This window comes from Pogona vitticeps, chromosome 2 (genome assembly GCF_051106095.1).
Source record: "Pogona vitticeps strain Pit_001003342236 chromosome 2, PviZW2.1, whole genome shotgun sequence".
Taxonomy (NCBI): Eukaryota; Metazoa; Chordata; class Lepidosauria; order Squamata; family Agamidae; genus Pogona; species Pogona vitticeps.
In genome coordinates this window covers 180,928,619-180,956,210 of record NC_135784.1, presented here as the reverse complement: position 1 = coordinate 180,956,210, position 27,592 = coordinate 180,928,619, and the positions used below count along the sequence as shown (strand labels likewise).

General features: G+C 45.0%; 1 protein-coding gene across 1 annotated transcript; it reads left to right on the top strand.

The window, feature by feature from the left end:
* Positions 1-27,417, top strand: CRB3 (crumbs cell polarity complex component 3). Its single transcript, XM_078384072.1, has 5 exons — positions 1-10; positions 1,375-1,989; positions 21,350-21,610; positions 25,015-25,073; positions 26,656-27,417. The coding sequence occupies exons 1-5, from the start codon at positions 1-3 to the stop codon at positions 26,857-26,859; spliced, it is 1,149 nt and encodes a 382-aa protein (XP_078240198.1). The 3' UTR covers positions 26,860-27,417.
* Positions 27,418-27,592: the final 175 nt, after the last annotated feature.

Here is a 27,592-nt window from a genome sequence, read left to right as displayed (position 1 = left end):
ATGTTGTCAGGTCAGTGGTGCTATGGGTAATTTTGAAGTGCAGATGATGCTCATGTAGTTGCTGTGCCTTCAAGTCCAAATATTCAGGCTGCCATGTTCACTTGTATCTCTTTCTCTCTGTGTGCTCTACATATGCACCCAAGTGTGTGCTAGTTTGCAGTTTCCCTCTCTACCAAGAACAGGTCTTTTGTAAAGCTAACGGGTCTTTCTTGTCCATTCAGGACCAAGCCTCTGCAAAATACTTTGCACGATATCAGAGCTAGCTCAGAACAATATACTGTTACTTGTGAGGGGGGGGGGACTCAATCCCTCCTGTTTCCCTATGCCATAATATAGTGCCCAGGTTATGAGGTTACAAGGGACGTTAAGGTGAGTGCATGGCAACTGATTCCATAAACACAGCCTGTCAAAAAGTCTCAGTGATCCGATCCCTCAGAGCCCTGACTTCACTACACCACTGTGTATAGATCTGAGAAAGTGCTGGAAGTGTTGAAAATATTTCACCCTCTTTATACAAACTCCAAGTATGATTATCAACAGGTCACAGTTCAGGAATTTTGCCATCTCTGCATTCTTGTGGATAGCTTTGAAACTATGTACTAGCTGCCTTTTTTTTTTTTTTTTTTACTTATTTGACCCTTTGAAACCAAGCTCAGTAGATATACTTAATATAGACCTACAGTTTATAAGCCATGGCATCTCCCCACCCGGGAAACTTAGAACTACTCCATATCACTTATCTCTGTGATCAACAGACCTCAAGGCAACCCATACCTTCCTTCTGTCAAATTAGATGCTGTGGCAGAATACACATTACTGTCTAACTACCCCAGACAATCATTTCCAGTAAGGAAATGGAGGTGTTAATTCTACAGGGAGTTCAGAGTTGTTAAAGATTTTCTGTACCATGGTTTTGTCATCAGTCGAAATGGAGACTGCAGTCAAGAAACTGGAAGGCTGAAACTTGAAAGGGTGGCTCTGAAGTAACTAGAAAAGATCCTTAAGCGTAAGGAACTGTCATTGAAGAAGGAGGACAAGATAATCTACGAGTGTTGTCTGTTAGCATGTATGGATGAGAAAAAATGGACGGTGAAGAAAACTGACAGAAAAAGCGCCAATTTATTTAAAATGTGGTGCAAAAGGACATTTTTAGGGATGCCATGGATGGCCAGAAAGAAAAACAAAAATGAATTCTAGATCAAACCTAGCCAGAACTTTCCCTGGAAGCTCAAATGACTAAACGGAAGTAACCAAATTAAAATGACTAAATATTTCAGGTATTGAGAAGACAAGAAAATAATACTGCTAGGAAAAGTAGAGGGCAGTAGGAAATGAGGAAAACCGTCTACATAACACGGAAAGACTGAAAAACAGCGCAAAGGCTTTACTCTGCAGGTAGATCTCAGCAGGGTCTTCCCTCCTCTCCGCGCACTATTGTTGCGCTTCTGGAGCATAAACTCCTCGGGGCTGAGACCTCCTCTCCCCTCTCTCCCCCTCCTCTTGCAGAAGGGGGGGACGGTTTGGCAACTTTAGTCGAGAGTGGCAGGGACGAGGAGACGAGGTCTGGACGGGTGAGTCGTGGGAACTCCCGGCTTGCCCTTCCTGCATTCCACCTTCTTCCGCCGCCGCCGCCGCCTGCGCCAGGTAAGCGGGAGGTGGCGCCTCACCTGGCTCAGGTGCAGCCAAGAGGAAAGTACCTGTTGCTCGGCGGGTCACGTGCCGAGGAGAAGGAGGCGGTGCCGCCACCACAGCCGTTGTTGTCGTGGGGCGGCGAGTGCTCCGAGGAAAATCAGCTCCGGGACCGTAAGCGGCGGCGGCGGCGGCGGCGGCAGAGGCGTCGAGGGAGCCGAGGGACAAGAGTAGGACTGGGGGGGGGGGGGCGCGCGGTTACCTGTCGGAGGTCCCCCGAGCCCCGCGGATCTCCCGCGGAGGAAGCCTGGCTCTTGGTTGGGACACCTGTTCGCAAGAGACGAAGGCGCCTGGAGGAATGTAAGTTCGCCGCTTCTTCCTTGATCCTCTGCCACCTCCTTGGGGCGATCTTTTCAAAGACGATTCTTTTATTGCTATAGACCGGGAAGCGGGGGGGGGGGGGGAAGGGAGAGAAGAGCCTTTTTTCTGATCCCTAGCAAAAATGTATGCTCTCCACCGCACCCCCCACCCCCACCCAGCGCGCTCCTCCAGATCCATCTGCCTTCCTCGACCCAAGAAGGCCTTGCTACTCTACCCGGCCTCGCCCAACAAGGTGCAAAAAGGTCGGCCTGGTGGAGGTTCTCCGAAGGCTTCCTTCCTTCCTTGCGAGAACCGTTCTCGCTCTCCCTCCATCTCTGCCGGCCTCCCTTCCAACTTTCTGTTTCTTCCTTGGAAAATGGAGACCAGCAGGTGCCTTTTCAAAGCAGGTGCGCTGAGAAAGCGGGGGGGGGGCGTTTTCTCCTGATCTTGGTGGGGTGCGGACCCCTTTGCCCTCCCCCCCAATTGCCTTTCATGCTCTCATCTGGGAGGAGGCAGAGGAGACCCAGTGGGGCCCGGGCAGAGAGCTCTTCCGCCTTCTCTCCCCCCCCCTTCTCCTCCCATGGCTTGTGCTTCCTAATCGGCCAAGTTGGTTAACCATTGAGCAGCCTAGCTGGATATCTTCCAATTCCAGGCTAGGGCATAGGGGAAAGGTGGGGGTTTCAGGTCTCCCCCCCCCCTTCCCAGCCCTGACCTGTGACCTGAGCCTTGCATTGGGGAGATTGCAAGTCTTGCTTTTTTTAATATAAAGTGCAGTTCAGATTGAAATGGTTTCATGCTGGCTTTGTGTGTGTATGTGTGTGTTCATGCTTGCTGTGTTCTCCTTGAAAGCATGGTCCACCAATGTTTTCTTAAGAAATGTTTGTGTCATTTTTCGTCTCAACAGTCCAGAAACGAAGCACAATACGGTCGAGTTGACTCCCTGTACAAGAAAATCAAGTTAATAAACCAGCAATAAAACAATAAGAAAAATTTCATTGAAATCATAACAGGTTGAATTGGTGATCAGAAAATTGCATGCCCATATATACAATGCTGCATTCCGTTCAAAGGCATGGCTGCGTTTGGGTTACAAAGTCTTATGCAAGCAGGTTCTTTGATGAAGAATCTCAGGATGGCCAAGCTGGCAGAGACCAAGACCTACCTAGTCCAGCATGATTTGCTAGTTATACCAGCAACCATCAGGTTGCCTACTAGAAGATGGTGAATGGAGGGTCACTCCCCTTTTTTCCTTTTTTTGGTTTTAGTGTGCTCACTTTTAAAAAGTGGATAGGACTCTCATAAGTAATGGCATCACTAAGATATTTAAGGAAATAAATCAGCAGGTACAGTTTCTATGCTGTTGCTCAAAGCCTAGAAATCCTGGATGTCCTCTGATGGTCCTGTGAGCATTTCTTCCAGAAAGTTAGTGGGCATGGGTGAAAACCAGTGGGGTGTAATTAAAGTATTGGTTTCGGACTCAAGAGGCCAGGATACAACTCCTCACTGGCTGTGAAACTCACTGGTGATCTTGGGTGAGGCCTATTCTCTCAGCCTGGCCTGCTTTACAAGGCCGTTTTAAGGATAAATTGGGGAGGCACCCTGGGGAATTGAACTCCCAACCTCTGGCTCCACAGCCACATACCTGAGCTATCCGGCCAACGTGGGCAATTAAAAAACCACAGGAGGCCTGACTTTGGATTTCTACATGAGAAATGCTTCACTGCTTTAAAGTCAGGCAACAGAAGACAGGTTTTACAGCTGGAGAACATGTGTGCAAGCATGCAGTAAATGGATTTCCAATCTCTCTAGGTTCATGCTTGTCTTGGACTCACGCTAGTTAGTATGGGGATGGCCTGCCCATATTGAAAGGTATTTTTCCGTGGGTGGCATGCTAGTTTCCTCATGCTGATGGGCAGGCAGAGCCTTGGTAGGGCTTGACCAGGCTTGTCACCTGTCATGCAAATCGTAACTTTCTCTGTAGGCATTGTCATGTAAACCTGGGGAATGTGTGGTCCTGCAAATGTTGTTGAGCTGCAGTTCCCATGATCGCTCAGGGTTCGCTCCTCTGTGGGACTTGGCAGCCTGTGGGTGGCCGCATGTTGCACAGCCTTGCTGTAATGTTTTCAAGTTTAAAAAAAAGGGAGGGAGGCTCCTTGCTTTGATTTTGTTTGTGTGAGTGGAGGTTTCGCTTGGACACTGCTTCGTGGTGAACTGGTGGCTAACTGGTCACACCGGAGTGAGATCTCGGATGACCACTTTTTGGAGGGTGGGACAGAGCTCTTGTATTTTTAACCATTCGATCACAAGCAGAATATGTCCCCTATCAACTTGTTTAGTGCATTTTGGAAAATTTTACCTCTTGCACTGCTGCTGATCTTAAAGGCAAAGGAGCTATGCCACTGGGGGCAGGATGGGGATCATTATTTATTTCCTCACCTTCATAATACTTAATTAAAACACACAATATGGACACCCAGACATACACATATTGACCAGACTTCTGTGGGTTATTTACAGAAGCTTTATGTTGTGTGGTATACATCGCTGCTAGTTAATGAGTGGCCATATTTATTCCTCCTTGTGACACAAGTCAGACAACTGGCCTGGGATGGGGAGAATACAAGCAATAACATATTTCAGACTCGTGGAAGTTCATCCCTGTTTGAGAAAGTATATGTGTCCGAACAGATCCATGCTTCGCTACTGGATATAGTTTAAGCTGATCAGATACATTCTTTTTTACTGGCTCCCCTGCACTCAGAAGGCTGGTTCAGATAAGCCTTCAGTTTAGCACTTGATGACTCTTTCGTCTTGGAGGCCATTAGACTTTAGTTACTTTAGGATTATTTCATGCTGTGTTTGTTTTGGAAAGAAAATGTGAAGTGGAGGAAACTTACCTGCCTGGGCTGCAGGGCAGGCCCAGGGTATCTCGGAGTTTAAGGCAGCAAAGCTAAATAACAAACTGTATGTTCTCACTGGCCTGTGTCACAATCTGCTAGGAGAGTTTGCAGTAAGACCCTTGCATGGCTCTTATTTGCATATAAGCTGTGCTTTTGAAATTCATTAGCTCACACTCATCTGCTGCCCTGAATAGCATTCGAAACTGTTCCTGCCACATTCCTTGACTTACCTCTCTGTTGGTCCCTCTAATAAAGCTGAAAATCTGCAGAATTATTCCTGTATCATACAATCCAAATCTTAATTTCTGTTCTCCATAGACACTTCCTGGTAGGCCAGTGTGTGGGAGACCCATTGAATCCTGAGTGAGCCCTGCTATTAGGCTGAGTGAGTCAATGCTGGTGGGATATGCTTGGGGAAGGGGCAAAGGTGACATATGGGCTCTGCAGGTGTTCTGCTCTGTTGGAAGGACAGTGTAGTGTATGATGCTACACATGTTCTGAGCCCCGCAAATAGGCTGCTGCTCTGAGGTGGAGAAGGGGAGAGTTTCCATCCACTGCCAGGACAGGCATCTTCTGTGCCTCGACCAAAGAGGATCACCTGTGCCTCAGGCAGCAAAACACCTTGGGCCCATCCTAGCTAATCCAACGTGTTTGGTGCATCCTGACCTTAAGAGTGCCAGTATATAACTCAGACAGGTAGAAAACTCATTTTTTTGCACTATTTGTTCTCTCCATTAAAAATGGCTTAATAGGTAATCCATTTTATACATTCTATAAGTTTTTTTTTAAAATTCTTTGTTAATCATTGAACTTTCTTGGTAATAGTTTGTATAAGGAGAAAGGTATGGCCACCTTTGTGATTATTATCTTTTGTTTGATTGCCTTGGAACATGGACTTTTGGTCAGCAGTTTCCTTTCCTAAGACACCTTCTCAGTTTTGATACCAAAGCGGCTACTAGTGGCTTGTTTTATCTGCAATATGAATTTTGGGATGGAGTTTTACTGTAGATCTCGTGGCAGCATTCTCTGGCTAAATTGTGAATTTCCTTGCTTCTTCTCTTCACTTGCTCCGTTTTGTAGAATGCTGGAAACCCCAGAAGTGTACATGCTTTTGAGGCTCTCGTAAGCCTCCACACCTGAGTTTTTCCTGTACTGTAACAACAGCCTGTTAGGCTTACACAGAGTCAGTATCACTTCCCATTCGACGGATGACTCACAGAAACTTGCCAAAGGTCATGGGAATGAGTCTGTCTTGAGGTTGTCTTTCTGGCCAAGATTTCCTGCTGTTAGATTATGATCCTGTAAGGGAGGAAAGGAGTTCTGAGTCAGGACAGGTTCATATCTACATATGTTATATAAACCTCAAGGAAACTAGTATCCCTTTGCCCTGCCTCAGCTTTCAGGAACAAACGTCATGTGCTTCTTCGCTTTCTCAACATTCTTTACCTACAAGATCCACGTTTCGTTCTCTCTGCCACTCTTTTAAGGCGTATCGTTAAGCAGGACTGAGGTTGTCATGTCTGGCATAATATGTTAGGGAACACACAGCAGCATCAGAGGAGCGAGCCCTGGGTCCCCTAAACTGGTCTGCTGCCTCCATGTTTAGTGAAAGAGGCTATCTCATCACCAGCACTAAAGATGGATTTGATTGCCAGTCTCATCAGCTTTTGTACATCAACATGGGAGAGGGTGCTAGCTTGTCCTTCAGGAGATCATCTTGGACTAGCTTTGGCCCTGTCTGTCATTTCCTCTTGCCTATGTATCCAGAGCCATCACCCCCTTTCTCTGGAATTCAACTTGAGTAACTGGAAGTATGGGCTAACAAGGAATTCTCTACTGCCCATTGTGATCAAGGCCATTCATATAGAGCAGTGGTCCTCAACCTTGGGCCTCCAGATGTTCTTGGACCACAACTCCCAGAAGCCTTCACCACCACCTCTGCTGGGCAGGGTTTCTGGGAGTTGAAGTCCAAGAACATCTGGAGGCCCAAGGTTGGGGACCACTGATATAGAGGGTTCTGTTTAAGAATCAGACAAATTAATGAAAGGATAGGTTTGATACCGGTAGATTCTAGTGACAATGTCAAATGGAGCTTCTAGTTACAGTGGTGCCTCGCTAGATGATGACGTCGCAAAACAATGAATCTGCATGACAATGAGTTTTTGCGATCGCCGTTGTGCTTCGCAAAACAGTGTTTCCTATGGGCGATTTTCACTGGACAATGTTTCAGTCTGTGCTTTGCAAGACATTTTTTCCCCCCGGGACCTATTTTCACAAGACGACGATTTTCGGCGCTTCGCAAAATGGCTTCCCTATGGGCGATCTTCGCAAAACAATGACGATTTTTCCCCATTGGAACGCATTAAACGGATTTCAATGCATTCCAATGGGGAAACGCTTTTCACAAGACTATGTTTTCACAAGACAGCAATTTCAATGGAACGGATTAACATCGTCTTGCGGGGCACCACTGTATAGAGACACTGTACAATGGTTCCTTTCTTGGAACATGAGAAATGAATACCCATAGTCTTCATGTCCTGCTTATGTGCTTCTCATGCACTTCCCAGAAGCATCTGATCTGCTGTTTGGAAACGAAAGGCTGGATTATATACCTTTCATCTCATGTGATTGGGTTACAACTCTTACAATCCTTGACAATTAGCCATGCTGCATGGAACAAATGGTGGCTTGTTTGCATCTGGATGACTACAAAAATGTTAAAGATTGGACTACTTTGATGCTGGTCTGGCCCCATGGGGTTATCTTTATGCTATTGATGCTTTCTCCTGCTTTATTTTCTGACATTCTTTTATAAATAGAAAAATGCATAGAGCAGGGACAAGAAGAAAGCCTGCTTTTTGATTGTTTGTTTCTTGATCCATCCTTACTTGAATTATTTGAGAGAATTATTTGAAGGCTGCTTTTTGATCATAGACAGATAGGATAACAGTGAGAACCATGTCAGGACATGTCTTTGAGAATGCTGGATTTCAACCTTGGCCGTAAAAGATCAGGAAGCAGGAATGATACCAACAGATCTGGAACACCAGTGCCCAAATTGTGAAGAACTTCAGGTGGATCTCTCCAAACATAGTAACAGTTGACTTGATTGCACTTACAGCAAGTCTAGGTGATAGCATTTTGGTTTTTCTGCTCAGGCTCTAATTGGTAACTGTTTAAGTGTTCTGTGCTGTCAAGTCAGAACTGACTTATAGTGACCCTAATAGGGCTTTCAAGGTAAGTGAGGTATTTAAGGAGTGATTTTGCCAGTTTACTTCGCCAGTGAGTTTCCATGGCCGAGTGGGGATTTGAACCCTGTTCTCCAGAGACCTAGTCCATCAGTCTATCCACTACACCACACTGGAAATCGAATTGTTAACTAGATACTTCAATATTGAAGGATTTAATTGGTAATTACTGTAAATACTTCAGTGTTCTCCACTCCCAATTGAACCAAAACTTTATACTTAGCACATCAGGAAAAAGATTACTCTTCAGACTTCTGCCTGATGAGCTATATTTCTGTCTGAAGGAGCAGGAGGGTGTTCTCCCAAAGGTGGAGTATTACAACATGTAACCCCAACCTCCAGTAAAAAATGTGCATTTTAGTACTTGATTATATAGATTATGTAGACTGTATAGTCTGGACCTGTGTTAGGAGAATAGCTGGCATCGATTAGGTTTGTAATATGTATACTGGGGCAATCTCTTTGGGATTCTGCTGGGTGTATGTATATGGATGTGTCGTCTGTCCGTCTGTGTGTTTTTTCTTCTGAATGTTTGCATTTGTATTTTAATGCAGTTGTTTAGTGCCTTCTGTATAGTGCTGTGGAATTCTTAGTAATAACAGATGGAATATAAATATTTTAAATATGTGAAGTAAGTATTTGCAAGTAAGTGAACTGGCAGAAACTATGCCTGCCAAGAGGGCAAGTCAAAGGAAAACGTCAGTTTGCAAAGCCTTTATAGTGACCAAAGACAATTTAATGCTAGGAAGCAGTAGGCAAAATGTAAAAATTAAAAGTGCTCATTCCATCAAAAAAATGTGTGTCTCTAAATATTTATCTGTTTTTTAAGATATATTAGCTGAAATTTTGTTGTCATAACTTATGCCAGGTAAGCAGTTGTGATTTTCGGAAATTAAATGTTCCTAACTTCTGAAACTCCTGGGACTTCCCTTTCCTTGTTGGGAAACCCTGGAAGCTGCAGGACAGGAGGAGGAAGGTTATTGAAAATCATAACGGTTAGTAAAGTTATCTCAGTTGTGGCAGTTTTCAGGCATTAAATATTTTCCTCTCCTATCCAAAACTTCCACAGCTTTGTAATGACGAAAGAGGTTATATAGAAGCCTTGGAAATGTCTGAAAAGAAGTTGGAAATGTTTAATTTCTGAAAAGTTACTGCTGCTGCTGCTGACATCAGTCTTACGTGACATACATTATGGGAACATGGATTCTGCTCTTAGTTGTGTGAAGTTAATGTCCCTTCTAATTTAACCCTTCTCTTTAATAACGGCCAGCCAGATAGCCCCATGATACTCAGGAGAAAAGCAAGAAAAGAGGTACAGTACTTATTTTTTGCACCAGTGGCCAAGTTATAGTAGTTATGCCCTCTGCTCTAACTCTGTTGGCATACATTTCAGTAGCGAATTCTGGCAAGTTATGATGTGAGCATACACATTTCCTATTAAGTATCAGGTTTGTTACTTGGTGCATGACAACAAATACTGTAGCTACTTTGACTTCTTTAAGTTGTAGCATGTTGCTGCTGAAATTTGCACTGATTGAGTTATAGTAGTGTGATTTTTTCAACCTATATGCCAAAACCAGTAGGCACCATAGTGGTATTGTGTAAGTCCTCTCCACAAGCTTTGTCCACAGTTCGAATGTTCTCCAAATCAAACTAAATCCAAATCGGTATAGCCGCTCTTTCCTTTTACATTCCCTCTTATAGCTGTGGCTAAGCCATGGCAGGGTTCTGGAGCAACCTGGGTTTGCTGGGTACAAGCAGAGTTCACGCATGTTGGCCAAGTGCTCCTACTTACTGTCTTGTGGTTTGTTTAGTGTAACTTGGCAGGGTATAGGCCCCTCTGGCTTGCTTCTCCTGTAACAATCCCAAGAAGAACGGCTAGAGAGTTCAGTGGTTTAGATATCTGGCTGCAAAGCTGGAGGTTGGGGGTTCAGTCCCCCACTGTGCCTCCTTGACTTGGTGCATTAAGGACTCAATGATGCCTAGGGTCCCTCCCAGCTCTGCAGTTCTAAGATGATGATGATGAATATAAATAGCCTGTAGTTAGAACAATCGTTGTTAAGATGTTATACTAGGACTTTGCAGACCCGGGTTCAAGTCCATGCTTGGCCATTAAATTTACTGGGTGGCCTTGGATCAGCTATGTCCTTCAACCAAGTTTTAGAGAGAGTGAAACAGAGAGGAAGAAAGCTCTCTACACCTTCTCACTGGAGGAAAGATGAGGTATAAATGTGACAAACATATATTTATCTGGCTTATGCAAGAGAGACAAATCATTTTGCCAGTCATGGAGGGCATGCTAAACAAATTATGATTAGAACATCTGTGGTTTATTGAACTGCTCCTGCTGCAAGCCGAAGCAATCAGCCAGGAAGCACCAGCATGCCGGGTTGTCCGTAGTTCTGGATCGTTGTGACATCTGAACATCCTCAGTGTGTGGCCAAAGAAACAGCCTGAGAGAAGGCTCAGGACCGATGGCAGTGCTAGCTCTGACAATAGCCAGCATCCAAAAACTTACTCCTCAGTTCCAAATGGGGCTTTGAGCGGTCCCTGCTTTCTGCACCCTCCCCCCACCTCTGTGTCACAAAACAAAGGAAATTGACAGGAAGGATGATCAAAAGCAGTTAGTGATGTGGGGTGTCTCTGTGTTTATGCATGTTTGTGCAAAACTGGGGGAAGGGAGGGAGATCTACATGCCCAGATCCTTAATCATTAGTAATTGTGTGCCCTCAAGTCAATTCTCCCTTATGGTGACCCTTTCCAGGATTTCCCAGGTAGAGAATTCTCAGAAGCAGGTCCACCATTCCCTGCTCTTGGGAGCGCCTTGGGACTGTGCAGCTTGCCCAGGGCCATACAACGCTGGCTGTTCTGGGGTGCCCGGTGGGGAACTGAACTCCAGCCTTTAGCTCTGCAGCCAGATCCCTGACTCAATGAGCTATCCAGCCATCCAGCCAGGCCATTAGGCATGTCCAAAGTAACTTTCTGGATCCCTACCAATGTGTCATTAACCCCTGGACTTTCTTGCCTGGGATCAAAGGGTTTTCAGGGAGGAAATGGGATGATTGGTGATTTCCCGTCATAGCCACTAAAATGGCAGCTGCTTGTGTTCTTTGCTGTGGCTTGCAGGGGAAGTGCTTGGAAGGATTACTTTTTCTTTTTCTTTTTTACTTCAGGTCCCAGAATCTTCCATCAGCATGGGTTTTGGACATGCTAGCTGGCGGATGCTGGGAGTTGTAGTCCAGAAAGTAAAATTCCCCAAGTTTGTGTGACCCATCTGGCCCTGCCCTTGGACTTCTTTTGGGACGTCCAGTGGGTTTGCTTGCGGGCAGAATGCTGGGTGGCCTGGAAGATTGATCTGACTCAGGGCATGAATTCCTACAATCTGGCTGTTAAGCAATGCAGTTCTGTTTTCTGGCCATGGAGCAGTGATTGGGGTGTACTCCCACTGAACCAGTCATCTGGGGAATGTTCTCTTTGAAATGGTCTGCCAGGCAATAGGTGAGGTGCGTGCCTGTGCGAAGAAGGTCATTATGGAATTGTCCGGGACTTTGGCAACATGGGGAGATCAGTCGAAAGCATGAGGCAGCAATGAAGCAGCAATGAAGCAGCAGAACCTGAAAGCGCTGCTTGAGGTCAGAGGGCGTGAAAAGGCCTTCAGTCTTTCCTTGCTACTCGTAATATTCACCGATACAGCACTCGCATCACCTCGCATGGCGCTTTGCTGAGTAAAAGAAGACAGATACCTACCCCAAGGAACTTGCAATGTAAAATTTGACATCGGAGTCCCAGAAGACGTGGGCAGAGGGAGACCAAATGTGGTACAGGGCTGAGAGAAGAAGTTGTTGCTGTTGTTTGCGACCATAACCTACACACTGTCACAGAGCATTCTGACTAGGGGTTCTCGGATTTTTTTTGGAGCCCAGAAGAACAATATTTTTAAACTCTGAAAATGGACTTATCCTAATTGCACATGTTTACACTGACATTCAGGCTAAGTTGCATTAAGGACTGAGCTGATGGGGTTTTGGCAACAAGATGTTTGCTGCCTAAAACAGGATGGGAGATGTTGGGTCAGCTGGATGTTTTGCATTCCAGCTCTTAGCAGCCCCAGGCAGCACGGCCAGTGGCAAGCAACTGGGGGAATTATGTCAGAACATGTGTGTGGGGGGGGAAAAGAGGTTTCCTACTCCTAATAAAAAGGCCTGAGGGAATAGGTATCAGATTCTACCAGTCCTCCTTGAAACCCTTAATATTCAAGAAGTGGCAAAATAGTTCAGGACTTTGCTTGAGGGACACTTTGATCATCCACCAGTAAAAATAAAGGAGCTGCTGCATCCTTTCATACAGAGTGAATTTGAAAGTGTGTGGTGGGGTTTTAACATGTAATTGTAAAGGCCACCCATCAAGGTCCGTGGTGCTCCTGGTCAACAAGTGGCAATGATTTTCTGTATATAGATGAAGGAATAGAGGGGAGCCAAGCTGGGGTTTCGTGTGGATTCAGTACACGTTCAAAGGGAGGCTTTTCCAAGCTGGAGGGCTACGTTTATGTAGAGGTAGTGTGGCATCAGCATGTTAGTGGAACAGATGCAGGGTTGCACTTCCTTCCAGACTATGGGAGATGTTGCTACAGAGATGTCAAGTTTGGGTTTTAGCTCCCATTGCACTCAACCCACTGGCCCTACTCACGTGGACTGCTGAGAGTTCAACAACTTCTGGAGACCCACAGCTTCCCCCACCCTTTGATTACTGGCTGTAGACGGGTCCTAAATTCCTTGGTAACTCTGGAAATTAGTTGCACTGTTCCACAGTAGAAGCTGGCCATGAGACAGGAGCAGCCACAGGGACCAGCATTGTTACAAACCCACCGGCCCTCTTTAGATGTTCAGCTCTTCTCCATGGACTCCCCCTTTTAAAGACAGACAAATGTTTGAATGACCAAATCTTCCTGATGTGCTCTTGGACATATCCACCAACGATAACTAACATGTTGTTGGAAAGAGGTTGCTGACTGAGAGCAGTGTTCAAATGGCTGGTACCTATATGTATGTTGAATCCACTGTGGAGGGCCTTTAATAACTAGAACCCACTGCCACATCAGGATTGGGATCAGTGCCACCCACTGAGCCGCTGTTTTTGGCTCCTAAAGGCTTCCCTCTCCTCCACCCATTCCTGAGGCTCCCAAAGACACTTGGGGTTTTTTTTTTGGAAATCTCAGAATGTGGATAGAACTCTTTCAATTCAGTCTTACCATTGTGGGTTGATGACGACATGGCATAAAGTTAGGGCAGGAGGATTCCAGTAGGTATCTTTGTATCTAAAAGTGTATGTCCCAATCTTCATGGACATTTCTCTCTTTTTTCTCTCTCTTTCACATGCACACAAACCTCTGTCTCACACCCACACTCACACCCACCCACATACTGATGGCATAAGGCTCCAGTCAAAAAGAAATGTGTCATAACTCAGATGAGTTAAAAGATGTACAACACTTTTAAAGGCATATTTTGGGAGAGGGAGGGTCAGACTTGGCTTCTGAGAGAACAAAAGGTGGCGAGTCCGGTTTAAAGGTTTTGTTTGTAGGCACACAGGCTGAGTAGACTTTCCCCTTTCTCGGCTGATGGCCAGAGCCTGCAGGATGTGGAGCCAGAAGACTAGATCCTGCTGAGCTATTAAGCTTTTTTTTTTAAAAATTCTGGTGGTCTCTTTCTATTTTCTCTCCCAAGGAATCTGGAAACCCAGCGCCAGGTCTGGCTATGCCAAAATTATCCATCCGCAACACTGTTCCCAGCTGATGGATGGAAGCTCCCCATGGCTGCTTTTTGGGGCTGTCTCTAGACCATAGAGGTTCCCAAGGAACATTAACTAATGGTTGGTAGCTGTTGCCCAGCCTTGGTTCATAATGCAAGCGGGCTGTTTTTAGAGATCTTTTCCACCCTGCCCTGAAGGTTTGGAGGGAAGGTTATTCTGAGCCATAGTATGTTTCAGACTGTTTTTAGTCTGGCTTCTCTCAAGGAGGCCCACCTGAAGCTTCTCTTCAAAATTCCCACCAAGTAAAATCCTTTGTGCCACCAATCCTTCAGTACTTATCAGTTAAATACAGATAATTAGCATTTGCTTGGCCCATGGAAGTGCTCACATTCCTTATATAAATAATCTTTTGCAATACTTTGGAATGTAAATCAGGATGACCCCCCCCCCTTGAATGGAGCACACTGGGTGAATTCCCTTGCAGTGAATTCAGACTGGTTTTTTTCACTCCAGGTTGCAAGCCCTAGTCTAAGTACTGTATTTAAAGAATAAATTGCAAATGTACTGTCCTCGTCTGACTCCATGGACCAGAGCACGCCAGGCCCTCCTATCTTCCACTGCCTCCTGGAGTTCTGTAAAATTCTGGTTGGTAGCTTCGATGACACTGTCCAACCATCTCATCCTCGGTCGTCCCCTTCTCCTCTTGCCTTTACACTTTCCTAACATCAAGGTCTTTTCCAAGGATTCTTCTCTGTACTGTAGTTGGCTGCAATTCCCATCCCTCTTAGCTAGCATGTCTGTCACATCTTGTTCTGGTCTATAGGAGGAGCCCCATAAGAAGACACTTAAGGCTTCCTTCCCAGCCGGTGCTCTCCTTACTCAGGAGACTCTTCTCTGTTGTGCTTCCTTATCTAGTGGGCTTTGGCATCTTAAAAGAAAGGTTCCGCCTGGTGTTTCTTTGGGGCATGAATGGATGGGCAATGTGTAGCATTTCAGATGTCTCAGGGTTCTAAATCCCATCAGCTCCAGCCACCCTGGCCAGTTGATGGAGATGATAGGGCCTGTAGTCAATATGTGTGGTATCCAAGGTTTATACCAATTTATACCAATGCCTTTCTGCCAGTAGACCTGAAGGACAGAGTTATTCTTCCCTTCTGTGCTTGTGGAAGATGTGGTATAAATTCATACTGAGCTGCTACTAAAAGCCTGCTGCCTATTTACTTTTGGCACTGTTTCCCTGTAGTTTGTGGTCTTTGGTCAGAAACCTCATACAAGTAATGAGTGGCTGCCATTGTCATCAGAGCTTTTTCCACTTTGGCCAAGGCACAAACTGGTCTTGCAGCTGTGATGGGACACTGCTGTGTCATCTCAAATAATCTTTAGAATTTCAGTCTGTGGTTCTCCATCACAATTAGACCAGGAAGCAAATGCATAACAGAACAGAGACCTAGGTTTCCACTCGTGGCTCCCTTTGACCCCCCGATTTTGGTATTTCAGGGGGTAATGCAGTCCTGTTTTTAATCACCTCCAGCCAACCTGATCAAAGGTGGGCGGGGGATGATGGGACAAGCAGGCCAACCTCTCAAGAGCTACTGTTCCCCAGCCTGGAAATAGCTGTCATTGCTTTCTGGAGAGTTACTAATCAGATATCCCTGAGGTAATGGAGGCTCCCTGAGTACCTCCTGCCCATTTACCAGGAAGAAGGTTTTGGAAGGATAAAGAAGGCAGGAGGAGGAGAGCAGAACTCAGGACTATAGATCCTTCCTGTTCCTCTTGACTCTTAACATCCACATCCACATAATACAAATGCCTCCTATGAAGAAGTGTTTAATTTCCTCCTGCTCTAATTACTGGATGGTAAAGGTAAAGGCATTCATTAAATAGCTCACATACAGTATCTTGAAAATCTTATTCGGATTTCCATATGTCAAATGTGACTTGATGGCACATAACCTACAGACAATTCTCCAGAGATTTGTTTGCAGAGAGTTGAGAAGAGTGACTTGGAAGAGTCTCTTAATGAGAAGTTTATATGGCTAATATGTATTTCATTCCTTTCTCCTATTGAATTAAAGTCAGTTTGGCTTACGGCAACCCTTTCCAGAGTTTTCCAGGTAGAGAATACCTGGGAAATAGAGAATATCAGAAGTGGTTTGATACTCCCTTCTTCTGGGGGTGCCCTGGGACTGTGCAGCTTGCCCAAGGCCACATAGGCTGGCTCTTCTGGGATGCCCAGTGAGGAATTGAACTCCTGACCTCTGGCTCCGCAGCCAAATACCTAGCTCAGTAGGTCAGTGGTTTAGGCATCTGGCAGTGGAAGCAGAGGTTGGGACTTCTATTCCCCACTCCACCTCCAGGGAGAAGAGCCAGCCTGTGTAGCCTTGGCCAAGCTGCACAGTCCCAGGGCGTCCCCAGAAGAAGGGAATGTCCAGCCACTCTTGAGTATTCTCCACCTAGAAATCCCTGGAAAGGGTCTCCATAAGTTGGAAGTGACTTGCTGGCACAACAGCTATTACTATGGAATTGCACATTGGACTGCTATCCTCGCAGTTCCTTTCCTGTCTTTCAAGTGGTGTCATTTTCAGAGAAGAAACAGCGTGTTTCTGTTCCCAGACATAAGGCCATGCTGAATGACTGGTAACTCTTTGTCCAATAAAATTGGGATCGCTTTTGCAATCCACATGACCAGAGATGAAACCTGAAATGTGTTCCTCTGACCTAAGTCTGCAAAATTCCTGTTAACAAAGGTGTCCTAGTACACAGACCTGGCCATGATTTTTGGATTTTTTTTTGTTTGTTTGTTTTTCTTCTGCACCATACACAGCTCTTTGGTGATAAAGACCTGTACAGAGTTGAAAGCTAGCTCAGGTTTGGCCTAATAAAAGTGCCGTCCACATTTGCCTTTGGATTGGGGGGAACGACCCTTGCCGCAAAGAGCGAGGTCCGCAGCTTGGGGGTACATCTGGACCCGGTGCTTACCATGGAAACCCAGGTGGCATTTTCATCTATGGCGGATTGCCCAGCTGCAACCATATCTTGATGGGGGGGGCTCACTACTCTAGTCCATGCGCTCATCTCGAGATTAGACCATTGTAATGCACTCTACGTGGGGCTGCCTTTGAGGCTGGCACATAAATTTCAGATGGTCCAGAATGCAGCAGCCAGGCTTCTTAGTGGGGTAAGAAAACACCAACATATCTCCCCCACTCTGGCTGCTTTGCACTGGTTGCCCGTCCGTTTACGCGTTGACTTCAAAGTGCTAATGATCGCGTATAAAGCCCTAAATGGTTTGGGACCTCAATATTTGGCAGATCGTCTTCTCCCACCCAGATCTACCCGAATCACCCGACATAACCAGCAGGGATGGCTGAGGGGTCCTACGCGGAGGGAGGCCCAGAAGGAAAAAACAAGAAACAAGGCCTTCTCGGCGGTGGCCCCTCAGCTGTGGAACACCCTACCAACAGAAATTCGGCTGGCAGCCTCACTGGGTGTTTTTAAAAGCCAGCTAAAAACTTGGCTATTCAAGCAGGCCTACCCTACAGCCAATTAAGTCTTTCTTATTTTTCTCCCCTTTTATGCCATGCCATCTTGGTAATCTTCTTCAAATTAATTGTTCAATTGTAATTGTAATTTTATAATTTTATGTATTTTATATTGTTCTGTTTTATCTATGTAAGCCGCCCCGAGTAGACATGGTCTAGAGGGGCGGGGTAAAAATCCAATAAATAAATGAATAAAATAAAATAAATAGTTAGTAACTTGTATATTCAAATCGTTCAATATTTGAGACCTACTGAAAAGAGTTTAGAGTGGTGCCTCGCATAGCAAGGTTAATCCGTTCCGGATTAACCCTCGCTATGTGAAAACATCGCTGTACGGAACGGGGAAGCCCATTGGAACGCATTAAACATTGTTTAATGCGTTCCAAATGGGCAAAAAACTCACAGTTCAGCGATGTTTCCAGGGTCTGGCAGCCATTTTCATGCCCTCGGTAAGCGAGGGCAGGGCGCGAAAACGCTGCGCGCGGCCATTTTGGGGCTTCTGGTGGCCATTTTGGAGCCGCCAAACAGCTGATCCGCGGGCATCGCTTTGCGAAGATCGGTAAGCGAAACGCTTACCAATCATCGCAAAGCGAATTTTGCCCGTAGGGGCCATCGGTATGCGATCGCATTTGCAATCGCGAATACCTCATCGCTATGCGATTTCGTCGTTTTGCGGTGCACTCGTTAAGCGAGGCACCATTGTATTTTCTTATTTTTAATACACAGATACCAAAACTGCTTGATTTCATCAAGGTGAATAAACATGAGTTATTTTATGCACATACTGATACAGGATGTCAGAACAAGCCTTGCTAAGGGAAAATCAGCACGGCTTCTGTAATGGTAAATCTTGCTTCACAAACCTTTTAGAATTCTTTAAAAGGTCAAAAGGCATGTGGATGTGGGCGAAGCAGTGAATCTTGTCTATCTGGATTTTCAGAAGGTTTTTGACATGGTCCCTCACCAAAGCCTGCTGAGAAAACTCCACAGTCAGGAGATAAGAGGGCAGGTCCTCTTATGGAGTGAGAATGGGTTGAGAACCAGGAAACAGAGAGTGGGTGTCAGTAGGCGATTTTCACAAGGGAGAGAGGTGAAGAGCAGTGTGCCCCAGGGATCTGTCCTGGGACCGGTGCTTTTCAACCTGTTCATAAATGACCTGGAGACATGGATAAGGAGTGAGGTGGCCAAGTTTGCAGATGACACAAAATTTTTCCAGATGGTGAAGATCAGAAGGGATTGCGAAGAGCTCCAGAACTGGGAGAATGGGTGGCAAAATGGCAAATGCATTTCAATATAAGAAAATGAAAAATAATGCACGTTGAGGCAAAAAAAAAGTTTATCAGCTGATGGGTTCTGAGCTGTCCATGGCGGATCAGGAAAGAGATCTTGGGGTGCTGGTGGACAGCTCGATGAAAGTGTCAACCCAGTGAGTGTTGGGAGAGTGAGAACAGACCAAAGAAAATGTTTCTTTGCCCAGCGTGTTGTTAGTCTGTGGAACCCCTTGCCACAGGATGTGGTGAGGGCATCTTTTTCTTTCTTTCCTTCATATACATTTATGTTAAATATACATATTACAATGTCATAGATTTGCAAGCTTGTGTGCCCTCTGGGCTGTTGCTGCTTGTCACATGTACTCCTGGTAACAAACCCAGGCTTGCTGCACAAAACAAACCTGGCATGCACATGCACGATCTGTACAAGGAACTCCTGCCAATTGTTTCTTTAGAAGAAAACACACCCAAGCATTCTGAACAATTTGTCTGAACCTGTGTCATGATGTCCCTTTCCTGCTTCCCCCACCCCCAGCAAACAATGCCGGGGTGCCTATTAAATAGGTGATAGTATTTATTTGCTTGTTTATTATACTGATGAATAGCTGGATAGCTCAGTGAGTTAGGTACATGGGTGTGGAGTTAGAGATCAGGAGTTCAATTCCCCACTGTGCCTCCCTGTAGAAAAGCCAGCCTGTATAGCTTTGGGCCAATTTGCACAGTCTCAGAACATCCTCAGAAGGAGGGAAACATCATCTCCTGCTGACTACTTTGTGTCTAGAAATATCTGGGAAGGGTCACCATATGTTGGGATCAACTTGCCTGCGTGAAGTGGCTGACAAGAGGACTACCCAGCTCTCTATTTCTTAAATTACTCAGATGTTCTCCTATCCTTGTCTAGAAAGTGTCATTAATTTGTGCTATTATTATCATTTTTTGTAGTTGCATTTCACCACTCCTCCTTGAATTTTCATGTGCTAAATTATTCATTCAGGAAATCATATCTTCAGTCATTAACTCCCACTGAGGACTTACCCACTTATAATTCCTGGCTGTTAACAAGTGAAGCACTTAACCAAGAGTGGTTTCTCAGTTTCACATTAACAGCTATCTAGATCTCTTTGCTGAAGAACCCCATGTGTTTGACTGAGGGATCTAATACTGTACATTATATTTATTGAATTTTTGGGTTAATTTACTCCTGGCTTTCTGTGTCATTGTGCCATACATTTCATCAGGCATTGCACATTGCTCTAATGGACAAGAAATCCCCCTTTCCACTCTGCCTTGCCAAGCAATTGCCCCCATATGTTCCCTGACAACTCGGGCACCCGACCCAAGGATAGAGGGCTGCTGTGTGTATTTGGTATAGGTGGAAGCTGGATTTAATTGCAAAGCACTCAGTAGCAAAACTCTTCAAGGTAGATCGCCACAATTCCATTTTTAAAATTGTCATTGAAAATGATGATTCAGGAAATTATGTCAAAGTTATCATAGGACAGAGAAGAGATGTGTATTCCATGAAACTATCAGATGAGTGTATGCGTGTGTTTGTTTTAAGCAGTGTACAACATACTTTCTGTATGCCTGTGAGAATTATATTAAACAGGCCTGAAACAAATGCAACATTGGGATTGTCAACATCCATATTTATGTTTCTTATTCCAATTTTATGAAAGGGGAGGGGCTATAGTTGATTTGGGGAGGAATGACTCTTGTGTGCCCCACCTATCTTGTCTCAGTGTCCCAGGTTTTTCTCAGTAAAGGATTAATTAGTAACTTTTCTATCTCCCCACTAAGTGTTTTATTAAGCCCCATAGACGATAACTTTGCAGAAAAGAGTATACAATCCTGATTTCTGTTAGCATTGACATTATTCTTCTGAAATTAATAAAGGACTGACAAATTACAGGACATTCCCAAAATATGAGATGGATGGGGTGGGGGAAATGCCCTTAGCTGGTCCCTACTTTCAGCAGGCATCTTTACTATATGTAGATAATCTGTTCTGTGCATTTAACCCAAATTAAAAAACAAGCAGAAGATAGTTGCTATGATTCTATTCAGAATGAGGAGCCAGCCACAGAGTTAACTTCCCCAAGGCCATCCAGTGAATCTGTGGCAGAGCTCACATTCGAACCTGTGTATCTTGAGTCCCAAGTGCTATCAGAATAGGCACTCCCTGTTCCTCTTTCAGAGAAGATTCCACATATATCTCACCACCTGCACCCACACAAAAAGCACCTTTAATTTTCTTGACATGAGGCAGGACTTGTTCCAATATACCATCATGCAGAAACGATGTAGCTATTGATTTTGAGATATTAAACCCAAAACATCCTTTGAAAAGAAGCTAGGCTCTCTTTATCTATTATCTTTCTTTTGGTAAGCAAATATCTTTCTATTCAAATAAGCATTAGATGATTTAACTGGGTGCAGAAGAAGGGCTTCTAACCAATGGATGCTAAAATTTTAATTGACTTTTGTTTTAAAAATAGCTTTTAATTGTGTGTTAATATTACAACATGTTATAGCTGTTTAAAAATCTTGTTCTGTGTTATCTTGTACCCCAGTTTTAGAAGAAATGTAGGATATACATCAAATCACAAAATACATAAATATCTAGTTCTTCTCTTTTTATGTTCTAGTTGGAAACCAGACGTCTCTCTCTCTGCTGTTGCAAATCGCAGGACTTTACCTACGGGGAACAACCTGGCGGTGGCATTTTGGCCATAGCTGCCGTGCAAAGGGCACATTGTACCAGGCAACCTTCCTAGGAGGCAGTGGAGATATCGGCCTTGCCTTCCCCCTCTCCTGCTTGGGGAGGTGGGCAATGGCAGGCTCTGGACAGCTTGCCTTCCTCCTGACAGTGTCTCTCCAGTCCTTTATACAGCCTGCACTGGGTCAAGGTGGGTACTCCCTTCCCTGTCATAAAGTAAAGGGGAATAGAAGGAGGTGTTTGTGTGTGCGTGTGTGGGAATTTCCAGCACCTCTGCTGTGTGTGGTTTTAAACAGCTCACATCTTGTTCAAAAGGGTATTTGGTGAGCAGCAGGCAGAATGTCATCTCTGCATCACCTTCATCCAGCATAGCAGAGAAGGTCCCAGAGAGAACTTCTCTTTCACGTTAGGATGATCTCAAAATAACAGCCTGCTTGTTGTAAGTTGTACACCAGATTCAGTGAACTCAGCCTCCTGATTCTGTGCTTACATTTCTCCCTCGGGAGATGAGCTTTGTTTTAGTACACACCGGATAGGATATCTCCACCTGATAGTTCCTAAACATCTCTGAATGCCAACTTTCAAATATTATCCAACATAAATCAGTGTTACAGGTTATCTATTGCTCGTTATGTTATTATATAATCCTAAACCCGATTGCATGTCAATAATAGCAATTCCCGGTGTGGTGTAGTAGATAGAGTGACAGACTAGCACTCTGGAGGACAGGGTTAGAATCCCCACTTGGTCGTGGAAACTTACTGGGAGCCTGGAACTAGTAAAATGACTCCTTAAATATCTCACTTACCTTGAAAGCCCTATCAGTTCTAGTGCCCAGGGGTGCGCTTGTCCCCAGTCACCCATGCCATTTCAGTGGAGGCCTCAGTTATTTAGGAAACTGCTGTTTCAAATGGCCTAGATCTCTATTGATTGTGACACAGAGTTTGAAACCGAGATGACAGATCATCCTAAAAATGGAGCTACGTAGGAATGTGTCAGGCGTGTTGAAGTGTCCCCACCTCCACCCCTGCTTGTCAACTCAGCCTTGTCTTTACTGACCAGGCCTCAGCCTGAAAGCAGAGCACTTTCAGGGTGTGGCTGAGGCTCTCCCAACCCAAGGAGTGAGCTCTGGCTGATGCACAGTGGGTGTGGACGCCGCCAAGCGCTGAGGGAAGCCAGCAGAAACTTGGTTGCTCCACCTTGTCCTTGACCTGCAACAACTGGAGCAATGCTCAGCCTGACACAGAAATGGAATGCCTGAGAGCAGAAGCGGCCAAAAGAGGAGCCACACCTTTCCCAGAAGGGTCTGAAAGCAGTGGATTCAATGTGTACATGAAGGCTGGAGACCTGGATTTGCTTCCTCTTCTCTTTCTGGGAGATGAAGCAAATTCAGGTCCCCAGGGCCCCTAATATACAGATATCCCATTCACAAATTGATTTAAGGTCCTGTAGTCAAGAAGGCATATAAGTTAAATAAATAAATAAATAAATAATAAAAGACCCTGATTCATTCTCTGCTACCGTGCATCTTGTATTCCAGAAAACTCATTTCATTTTCTGCAGGCTACTGGGTGCTTGACTAGGTGCTACCCTGAGGAAAGAATTGGCAAAAATAAGTGGGAGCGAGGGACTAGGGAGTGCAAATTGTTAGATGTTTCTACTTCCTATGATTATTTTTGTTCTTCTAGAAAGAAGTTTCCAACAGTGAGAAAGAAAAATTAATGTTACTTTCAAAGACCTAATTCTACATGTATTTGTGGTATTACGGTTCCTTAAACTGCTTACATTGAAATATGTTCTACTAGAGTAAATGGGTCTTGCACGTATACGTTTGTATAGGAAATGGATAAATCTATATTCACTAGGAAGCGGACTCTGGGAAAGTTAGCTCTTTTTTTTTTTTTACTACAACTCCTAAGAATTCCACAGGCAACATGGGCAGAGACTATCCTGGCAGAGAGGTTTTGGGTGGTGTGTTCCAAAGCAAATTTTAAAGCACTGATACGAATTTCGTTGTCTACTACAATATAGTTGCCTTGTGACCTGTTGTGGGTTCTGCCGTGATAGTGGGATGAACATAGGGATGTCATCTTCACTCGTTTCCTGGCATTCATCTCAGAATTCTCTCACTGGCAGGGATGATGTTTGATGTAAAACTGTCCAATTTATTTTTTAAAAAATCGTATTGATGCATCCATCATTTTAAAAAGTGGGTGAATTGCTCAAAACCGATTGCTGCTTTCTTTAAAAATCTGAACCAAGATGAGTTGTTTGCATCTTTCATGGCAGTCCTGCTTGCATGTGCCCCGTGTGTCTGTGTGCTTTGGTTCTGGAAGAGAAAGGAGAACAGAGATGTTCTGTGCAAATGACAGAAACTTTGAGGGAGAAGAAAGAGCTCTTGCTGATGCTTCTCAGTTGGAGGGAAGGACTATTGAGGTATCTTATGAGTGAGAATGAGAAATGTAGCAAGTATTTTTTTCCACCCTTAGATGTGTATATTAAAATGGTGGCTAAAAGATAATGGTTTTGTGTGAAAGGGAAGTATTATTTTTATTAATATATTTTTCCAAACTGTGGGCTGCATTAAATTAAGCACCATGTGCTCTTTCCATACACCTGGAGTAGAGATGGGAGTATTCATATTTGTATATGAAACCCCCCGCACAGCTGGACATACAGTCCACTCACCCTTCCACTGCTATCGCGCCCTTCCTATCACTCTAGAGCTCGCTGTCAACTAGCCACTCCTGGCAGGAGGTAGGACAATGATAGCCTCCCTGCCAGTTCGAAGAGTGGCTGGCCGACTGCGAGCTCTGGAGCGATAGGAAGGGTGTGCGGAGGCCGTGACAGCAGCAGAAGAACGAGAGGACAGTCTGGCCCAAGGGTGGGCAAAATGCGGCGCTCCAGATGTTGCTGAACTACAACTCCCACAATTCCTAGCCCACACAGCCAATAGTGTGAGGAGAGTTGGGCCTAGTCCACACAGCGAGGAATGTTGGGATTTGCAGTTCACGAACATCTGGAGAGCCGCACTTTGCCCAGGTCTGGTCTGGCCCCAGGGGACTGGACTCTCGTTATGTCCACCTCTGCAGGTGTTCCATCTCTAATCTGAAGTATTGTACAAAGCTTTGGGTGCCATATTTGAAGGAGGATATAAATTGGAATATGGGCAAGAGGAAGGCATCCAGAAAGCCGAGGGGTGCGCGGTAGCCAAGTTCTATTAAAGCTGGAAGGCCTGAGCATGTTTAGCTGGGAGAAGAGGGATGCTATGCTAGCTGCCTCCTGTGATAAAAGCGTAAATTGTTGATTCAGGGGGCAGGATTAAAAGCAACGTGTAGTAGTTGACACGGAAGCAGATTTCAGCTAAACAATAGATGGGTTTGCCTTGGCAGGAGAGTTCTCTTTTTAAGAAGCCATGTGACCCTTTCTCAGGGATGTTGTACGTACACAGTTGTCGTCTGCATGGTAGACCTTATACTGAGCAGTCAGATGAGCTAAATGACGTTGAAGCAGCCTTCTGACTCAGAGGACAGACATATGCCTAGTCCTTGCTTTCTGTTTCTAACTGGGTTTTTTTTGTCTCTCCTAATCAAGGTCCACCTGATAACACTACAGTGGTACCCACATCGTCAACTTCTCATTATGTGCTTTCGGTATGTCTGTGTCTTTGGGGATTCCTTTTTGGAGGTGAGATGAGGGGGTGAGAGTGGGGAGGCATCTAGTAATGCCTGAAGCCCCCATTTCCCCCAGCCTAAGGGATGGATAGCAGTTACTCTGGAAGCCAGGTGTGGGAGGATTATGGCATATATATAGTTTATAGCTTTGCAAAACATTTCTGTGTCAGAAAAAGGGAATTTTGATCCACAAAAAGTCATACTGGAACAAATTTGTTAGGCTTTAATATATCATATTATTTTCTAGTTTTGTTCTTTTTCTCTGTAATTTTGCCAGGGCACTGAGATAGGCTAACGCAGCTTGTTTTCTGAAAACAGCTGTCCCTTACTGGGGGCAGAAAGGAAAGTTACATTTTTGTGGACTTCATCTCCCAGAATTTCCAACCTGGCCACACTGACTGGCTAAATATGGAGGTGATGGTCATAAAAAGTAACTTTTCCAAGCTCTGGGAGGCAGGGCTATTGAAACATTTGCCTTTTGTGGTAAACTGGGCATGCTGCATGGAACCCATATCGCCACTATGAGACCAAATTATACAACAGACACATAATGCAGGAAATGGCCCACGATGGGAAATGGATGGCTTTGGTCTCTTCCCTCTGCTTGATCATTTGATGTTCTGTTGTAGTGGCAGCTGAAAGTCAACAAATTGTTTGGGGGCTTTTGGGACTTGTAGTCAGCCGTCCCCTCCTTTTCTGAACCCTGCCTGACTGCAGCAATGGCAGTGAAGAGTTGAGTTTGCACATTTATAATGGTGATAAAAACAAGATGAAGGGCTAAAATCTAGCTCACACTGAAAGTCTGCTGAAGTTCCATAGCTGGTATCTTGTTGCTATACTTGTACAGTGGTGCCCCACTTGATGATTACCTCGTTAGACAAGGAAGCCGCTTAATGATGAAGTTTTTGCGATCGCTTTTGCGATCGCAAAACAATGTTTTAATTGGGAAAAATCGCTTCACGATGATCGGTTCCCTGCTTCAGGAACCGATTTTTTACTTAACGACGATCAAAACAGCTGATCATCGGGCTTTCAAAATGGCTCCCCGCTGTGTAAAATGGCTCCCCGCTGTGTTTTAGGACAGATTCCTCGCTTTACAGGCCCTGGAACATATCTGCCCTATGGAGGATCTTCGCTGGACACTGAGGTATTTTGCCCATTGGAACGCATTGAACCGTTTTTCAATGCATTTCAATGGGATTTTTACTTTCGCTTGGCAACGATTTCGTTCTACAGCGATTTTGCTGGAACGGATTATCCTCGTCAAGTGAGGCACCACTGTAGTCACTAGTTTGCATCAAGTCTGTAGCTGGCATCTGGTGGCCACCAGTTTGCTTGTCAAAACTCATTCAGTCACACAAGCGAGCCAAGCAGTTAATTTTCCATACATTCCAATGACCAATATTGTGTCTCTTGAATTTATTTGGCACTACAGGTGCCAAAAAGCTGAAGGCATAAGTAGGCTTCATGTTGTATCAATATTTCCAGTGTTGAGTCTCATGCTGTTCACCAGCGAGTGACCATGTTTTCCACCATTTCTTTTCTCTCCTCACAATGGCAGGGATCGGAACTAGCAGCAGCTATCGCTGTACCTTGCGTCTTTGGAGGGCTCATTCTGATTGGTCTTCTGGTTTTCATGGGACTCAAAATTCGTGAGAAGCGCCAGACTGAAGGCACCTACCGGCCAAGCAATGAGGAACAGGCAGGTGCCCGGGTGGAGACAAGCACCAACCTCAAGCTGCCCCCCGAGGAGCGACTCATTTGAGATGGGAACATGGCTCCACTCTTCGGTTCCAACCTGGAAAGAGCTACTCAACGCAATGAACTAAAAGAGAACATGAAAACAGGCCCCTTGTGCTCAGCCTTGAGGCTCCAAATAGATATTGCTGCACATGCCTTGCAGGTTGGCTGCGAAGTAGAAAGATTCTCAATGTGGTAATAGAGGCTTCAAGGACCTCTGGGAGATAAAAATGAGTTGGGAATGGATCATGGCAGATGGTTTCCAGTGGATCTAGTGTCCTGGTGCAAACACAGAAAAAGGGCTTGCCTCCCCTTTACGTGACGCCAATGGCCCAGTTCTGTGCTGTTCAAAAGGACAGAGTCTCCAGTCTGTAAAGAGGAGCGGATGGGATTACCGCTGAAGCTGACACGATTTCTTGCTTTTCCTGAAGAGGAACGGAAGAGCATGTTGTGCTGCCTTTTAAGGGTCCTGGCCTGTGGGTTCAGGGGTTTGCTTCCCTTTTAATTTTTTTACGAAAAAATGTGTGTATCACACTGTGCCTTTTAATTATGCCACTATTTAATAAAAGACATGTCTTCCTTCTCTGCTGAGATTCAGTGAGAAAGGGAAGTGGCACTTGTGCAGAGGGGGAGGTGATCACTCGTCCTCTTGCGTGGAAATTAACTCTGAAGCATTTCAGATGAACAAAAGGGGGGGAAAAACACCCGCTTCTGAAATCCAACAATTAAAGCAACGTTAGTTTTGAATTCGTCCAAAC

Bases quoted from the DNA above. Each gene is read 5' to 3' on its own strand.
- CRB3 (XM_078384072.1), top strand. The intron at 1,990-21,349 runs GTAAGTTCGCCG...TTTATGTTCTAG, and splicing joins ACGAAGGCGCCTGGAGGAAT to TTGGAAACCAGACGTCTCTC. The intron at 25,074-26,655 runs GTATGTCTGTGT...TCACAATGGCAG, and splicing joins CTTCTCATTATGTGCTTTCG to GGATCGGAACTAGCAGCAGC.